The sequence below is a fragment of the Balaenoptera borealis genome, assembly GCF_965194805.1.
Source record: "Balaenoptera borealis genome assembly, chromosome: X".
NCBI lineage: Eukaryota > Metazoa > Chordata > Mammalia > Artiodactyla > Balaenopteridae > Balaenoptera > Balaenoptera borealis.
In genome coordinates, this window is record NC_138881.1 from 127,455,822 (window position 1) to 127,462,286 (window position 6,465).

At 56.6% G+C, this 6,465-nt stretch overlaps 1 protein-coding gene across 1 annotated transcript; it reads right to left on the reverse strand.

The window, feature by feature from the left end:
• Positions 1-4,922: 4,922 nt before the first annotated feature.
• Positions 4,923-5,880, reverse strand: TREX2 (three prime repair exonuclease 2). Its single transcript, XM_082376825.1, is given in 3 exon segments — positions 4,923-5,354; positions 5,357-5,475; positions 5,477-5,880. Coding segments are annotated over 3 exon segments (651 nt in total). The 5' UTR covers positions 5,866-5,880; the 3' UTR covers positions 4,923-5,211.
• Between the last annotated feature and the right edge of the window lie 585 nt (positions 5,881-6,465).

The following is a 6,465-nucleotide window of genomic DNA, read 5'->3' on the forward strand; positions in this document are numbered from 1 at the left end:
GTTTGCTTTCTTTTCCGCTTTCTTGGAGAGGACTCTGTGTGGGCAGGGTCCACGGGGAGGGGGCCTAAGTGGGAGGACGTGGATCTGAGGTCTGGGGCGAGGACCGATGCCAGGCAGAGCTGGGCCCACGGAGCTGCGGGGCCCCACCCTCCCCTCCTGGCCTCCCTGGGACCGTGGTGACTGTCACATCTCACCCCTCGTCTACACAGTGGGTGGGCTCGCCAAGCTCCAAACCAGACTGGGTGCCTGAGGCCCAGGCATTGCCAAGCGAACATTCCTGAAATCCCAGGAAAACAAGAACCTCTTAGAAGCTTCCGAACAGAAGGAACCAGACACAGCAGAAATGGATTGTCGACTGAAAAAAAACCCCAAAAAACCCACAACCTAAAAGTTGAGAATTATGTTTTATTTGGGGGCATAACTGAGGACTATAGCCCGGGAGACAGGCCTTCAGAGAGCTCTGAGGAACTGCTCCGAAGAGGTAAAGGAGGAGCCACGATATACAGGAAGTTTTGCTTTAAAAAACAAACCAACAAAAAACATGTAGTCAAACATCAAAAGATTACTGCTAATCACAAAAACCATCTCAAGTTAACGAATTTCGTGCTTTTCTATGTATGGGGAGGTTCCGGAGCCTGGGCTCACTGAAATCATCCCCTTGATACGCACCTTAACTATCTAGGGTCAGTATCCTGTTCTTCTCCATCCTGAATTCCCCTCAGGACACTCCGTCGGGAGGGGGGCAACTCTGGAAGCTGGAATCTGGAGACCTGTGCAGGCCAGGGGCGCTGCAGCCAGTGGGGCCTTTTCCCAGCCACAGCCACTCACCCAGCAGGGAAAGGAGAGTGAGGGCGCAGAAACTGCCTAGCACAGCGCACAGGGCAGAGGCCTCAGGAAGGAAGAGGAGATGAAGGAATCAGTGGTGGGCGGTCACTTTGCAAAGTGTGCGGGTCCATCTCCACGGATGAGTTCATTGTGCTGGAGGGTTTCTGGGTCAGGTTGGCTAGGCTAGGGTTCTCAGTGTTCAGTCAAACATCCGTCTAGATGCCACTGTGAAGGGATTTTTTTAGGTGAGATTAACAGGGAAGTCAGTAGACTTGGAGCAAAGCAGATCGCTCTCCATAGTGTGGGCGGGCTGCCTGCAATCGGCTGAAGGTCTTATGACAAAATACTGAGGTCATCCGAAGAGGAAGGGATTCTGCCTCCAGATGGCCTTTGGACCACAACTGCATAAGCCGATTCCATGCACACACACACACACACACACACACACGCACATCTATAGATGTCCTACTGGCCCTGTTTCTCAAGACCTCAGCATGTGATCTTCTTTGCAGACCAGGATTCACAGAGGTGGTCAAGTACAGAAGAGGTCAGTCAGATGGGCCCTAATCCAATAGGACTGGGCCTTTATAAAAAAGGGAAACTTCTTTCCGATTTGTGGTACTTTGTTACAACTGCCCTAGAAAACTAATGAAGCCCCCCCAAAAAAATCTTAAGCAACACACCCTCAGACCATTATCCAAAGCAATTAGAAATACACAATAAAAATGACCACAAAGTCTCAACAACTTGGAAATTGAGACAAACTCTACTATGCAAGCAGTAGATGGGTGAGGAAATGAAAACTGAAATTAGAAAGCATCTCCTAACGCAAAGCAAAGAGGAACATTTAATGGCAAACCTGTGGGACGCAGGAAAATCTCATTCAGGGCAAAACTGCAGCCTTTGAGCGCCTTAGTTATTCGAGATGGAAGCTCACAAAGGAGGTTAGTGTTTCTCTTAAGAAATTAGGAAAAAAAGACCAAAAAGTGACCCAAAAGAAGATAGACAGATGGGATTCATAAAGATACAAGCTGAAGTGCTGTGCGCACGGTGCCTCACGGCCTGCGGGCCCCCCGAGGAAACACGTCTCCAGGCTGCTCCAGGCTTCTGCATGGCCTGGTCCAGATTCTGTCCTCGTCACCTTGTCCCTCTGCCTGGATCGTCCTGTTTTCAATCAGGTATGCTCTTGATCACAGCTTCGTCCCCACTGGCAGACACGGCTGTGGCGCTTCCCGACGAGGGCCAGGTGGCCGGCCAGGGCGAGCTGGAGCGGTGGAGTTGACTCTTTGGGTCTGGCCCTGACGTGCAGCGTAGTCACTGTGAGTCCCCTGGAAGCACTGAGTCTCAAGAGCTCGGTCTACTGCACAGCCACGTTCGGCGGTGGGCATGCACGAGGTCCCTCCCACCCTTCACCGGCCCAGGGACCCGAGGTGGCGATGACTAGAGCTGCCGTGAACAGAGGTGTACGAGTCTTTGTGTGGACGCATGAATGCATTTCTCTTGGGTAAATAGATACCCAGGAGTGGAATCATTGGGTCATTATGGTAGGTGCATGTTTAACATCTTAAGGCCCAGCCAAACTGCTTTCCTAAGGGTCTGTCCCGTCTCCCATCCCCACCAGCAGTGCCTGAGACTTCCGGTTCTTCCCCATCCTCGCCAGCACTCAGTATGGTCAGTCATTTGTATTTTAGCCATTCCAATAGATGTTAAAAGTTCGGGAATTTTGAGAGTTGATTGTTAAATACCACCATTATTAAAAATTAAATTGTATAACCTTTCATTTAAATTGTATTAAAAAACCAAGGAGATACTCAAAATTCATCATGTCTTATTTCCCCCCTCGTACCCATGTCACAGCGCACCACCCAGAATCTCTTCTCAACCACACGTCCAATGATGTCACATGAGTAGCCTGAACGTGGCCTGGTGGGAGTATTTACCCCACAGGAATCAGCACAGCCTACAAACCAGGGCTTCATCTGTTATTGTTCAGTTGATTGTGTAGACTTGAGTCTGTAGTAATTACATTGTGAATAGCAAAAAAAAAAAAAAAAAAAAAAAAGAAAGAAAAGAAAAAAGGAAGAACTTCCAATATCAAAAACTACTATCCAGTTCGGCAGAGATTTTGCTCATGTCACCAACGAACATGCGAGGTTCCGACACACACCTTTGTTGTTTCAGTTTTGTCTTAGTGAGATCAGTGAAAATACCAACCAATGTTTATGTGGCAACCGCACTCAGCCATCAGTTGCAACCGTGGGTCAGGTACAGATACAACAGTTTGTCAAGTCAACTGAAGGGATTTTGGTGAGAATCAACTGGCCATATGGAATTTAGAAACAGTGTATTGTATATTTTATTGTATATTTTATATAAATTGTATATTTTATTTGTAAATTGTGTGCTTGCATCCTTTATGTCAGTACAGTTTATAATAAACTTACACATGTCTGGATGTATCTGGATGTATCTGTGCGCATGTGTATAGAGACAGACACAGAGAGACAGACAGATAAATACACCCCACACACGCATGCGCATGCACACACACACACATAAATAGGCTTACATTTACTTGTCACCATGTATCAGCACGTCACAGCTTTCAGACAGCAGGGGGGCAGGTCCCAGCCTGTCTGCTCGGCACAGAAGGCACACGGCTTGGCCTGGCCAGTCCGAGCACGGGCTTGGGGAGGGCACATGAGGCCAGGAGAGCGGGGACTGGTGAGGGAGTAGCACCTGGGCCCTCAAAAGGTGAGAAGGCACAAAACCCGAGACCACAGCAGCAGTGGCCACAGATCAGGCCTTCGACCCACCCATTCGGGCCTGGAGGGGCCCTCTTGGCCTCAACCACTCATTGAGTTGGTGGCCGGGAGCCTGCCCGGTCAGATAAAGGAAGCCGGCCCTGCCGGGGCACCAGGGGATCTGAGGGGCCCTGGCCGCCTGCCTCCTCACGGCGCCCCTCTCTCTCGGCTCCACCTGCCACGGGCTCCTGGACCAAGGCCCCGCCCTGGCCCTCTCTCCCGGGTGGGTGCTCTCCTGGGGCAGGGGGCAGCGCACAAACCACACTCCCAAACTGTTCCCCGTGGATCTTTCCCTTATGGTGCACACGCCCCACCCCTGCCAGCCTGTGTCCTGGCCACACCAGTCTGCCACCTTGCACACTGCAGTGGCTCTAGTCACTCTGACCCACTTAGTGGTCCCAGACAGCCCAGCTGGCTCAAAGCTCAAGGCTTTGCTCGTGTGAGTCATGCCTGGGCATGGCCGCCCCTCCCCCCACCCGCCCCTTCTCACCTGCTCTCTGTGTCCTGGACAGCCCACCCCTGCCTTGCCCCGTCCTTTGGTGACACAGGTGGGGCCCCAGAGGCAGGTTAGCCGGCTCCCCAGCCGAGGCGGCTGCCAAGAAGCTGACCTCGCACAGAGCAGCCTCGCGGCCCTCCTCGGGCTGTGCCACGAGGGACCCGGGGCCCAGAACGGGCTCCTTCCAAGCTGTCGCCCTCAATGCGCCAGCCAGCCACCTCTCCTACGCGCTCTGGGTCACCTGCAGTGCGGGGCAGCCTGGAGCCCCCGTGGTACCCAGCCCTCATGCTTGACGTGTGCATTTCAGGCCCTTCCCCAGCACCTCCGCCCTCCCCCCGGACCTACCGTATCATTTCACCCTGCTGCCACTCGCAGAGCCGGGACGGGGGCTCCAGGAAAGGAAGGAGTGGGGCTTTGCCCCCGGAGGCCGGGGCTGCAGCTCCCTCTTCCCTCTGTCTCCTCGACACAGATTCGGGCCACACTGATGTGCCTTAGGTCCTGCTCGCTGATTTCTTAGGTCTCTGGGGTGACAAGGCAGGGAAGGGGTGATCATCGATGGCACAGTAGGAGACCAGCCAGGGCAGAGGCCCGTGGCTTGAGGTCCACAGCCCCAGCCTGTCGGCCCCTTGGACCAGGCTGCGAGCGCCGACGGCTCCCCGACCAGGCTCACCGCAGAGATAGGCCACCAGGGGGCAGCCCCGGGGTGCTCTGCTCGTGCCCCTGGCCTGGCTCCCTCTTGGCCCACTCCGGGCAGGGTGTAGGGAGGAGAGCAAGCGAAAGCCAGCTGGTAAGCAGTTGTCAATGTTTACTGAAAGACGGGGTGGAGGGTGGGCGCCAGCGGCAGCAACCTCCACCAGAGCACGGGCCGGGGGAGGGCCGGGAGAAGGCTCTAGGGCTGCGGGGCAGGTTAGGCCAGGGCCAGGGGAAAGCCTGGCAGGTGCACAGGCCCGCCAGGAGGGGCAGCAAGGCACTGGCCCGGGTCCAGCTCCAGGCCGCACGGCCCGGCCGAACGGTGGAGGCTGGCACAGCCCTGCTGCAGGGAGTGGGCCTCGTCACCCTGGGCAGCAGCGTTACCGAGCCCCTGGCTCAGGCCTTGAGACTCGGGCCGTCGGGCGGCACGTACATGGGCTCGACACGGGCCCAGCTAAGGGCATGCTCGTCAGCCCAGGCGAGCAGCTCGGCGGCGCGGTGCAGGAAGACCATGAGCCGGGTATGCACGTGGCCCTCAGCTCCGCCTGGAAGTAGCGGCGGAAGAGGCTGCCCAGGCTGTAACCCTTGCCACCCTGGGCCCGGGTGCCATGGCTGCGGGCACAGTCCAGGCCCCGCGGCGCCAGCAGCGTATCCAGGCAGCTCCGTGCACAGCAGGGGGAAGTCATAATCGAAGCCATTGTGGGCCATGAGGCACAAGGGGCCCTCCTGGCGGCTCAGGAAGGCCTGCGGCGTTCGCACCACAGCGCCATCAAAGCCGGCCTTCTGGCACCTGGCCAGGCCCTCGCTGCTCAGGCCGGTGATCTCGCTGGCCTTGGCAGTGAAGGGGCGCTCCGGGCTCGTGCAGAGCATGAGCTTGTCCGGGACCTGGGGCGGCACTGGGGCGTCAGACTCATCGCACTCGGCGTTCTCCAGCGAGGAGCGGTGGACGGGAAACAGGGAGATCTCGGCGATCTTTGGGTCCACACTGGGGAGCCCGGTGGCTTCCAGGTCCAAGAAGACGAAGGTCTCAGCCCGGGGTCCCTTGGACATGGTGATGTTTTCACAGGGACAGTGAAGCCTACAGCTGCCCAAACAAGAGGCACAAAACCTGAGGGCCAAAGAGACGGGGATGCCTGGAGTTGGCCACCCACAGCCGTGCCCATGGCCAAGGTTCCAACCCTTCTGGGTTCACTTCCTGCCACTTCCCAAGCTGGGACCCAGAGACCAGGACCTGCTACTTCTGTCCAGGATGAGGCGTCCTAGGGGGCTTGTAACCCCATCCATCGTGTCCTTCAGTCCCTCCCTGACCATCCCCACTACTACCACCTAGTAAACAGCATAAGGAAGGCCTGATGTGCCCAGACCCCAGCCCGGAGGCCTCTGCCTCTTGCCTCCAGTATACGGACAGGAAGAGTATGCCAGGTCCATGTCACTGGGGACTTGGGGAGGTGCAGCCCAAGACGGTATGGTCACTGACACACAGTGGCCGGGAGCCTCAGGCACAGCACCCCAGGTACGCACCCCTGGGGTCGGCTGCCCGGACGCACACAAGCGGGCACCTGAGAAAGCCCTCACGGGGATCCCCAGCCTCCCTGGCTTGGCCTGTGCCCTGGCACGCGGGTGCTGGCCCCAACCCGGCCCCCCGCCTGT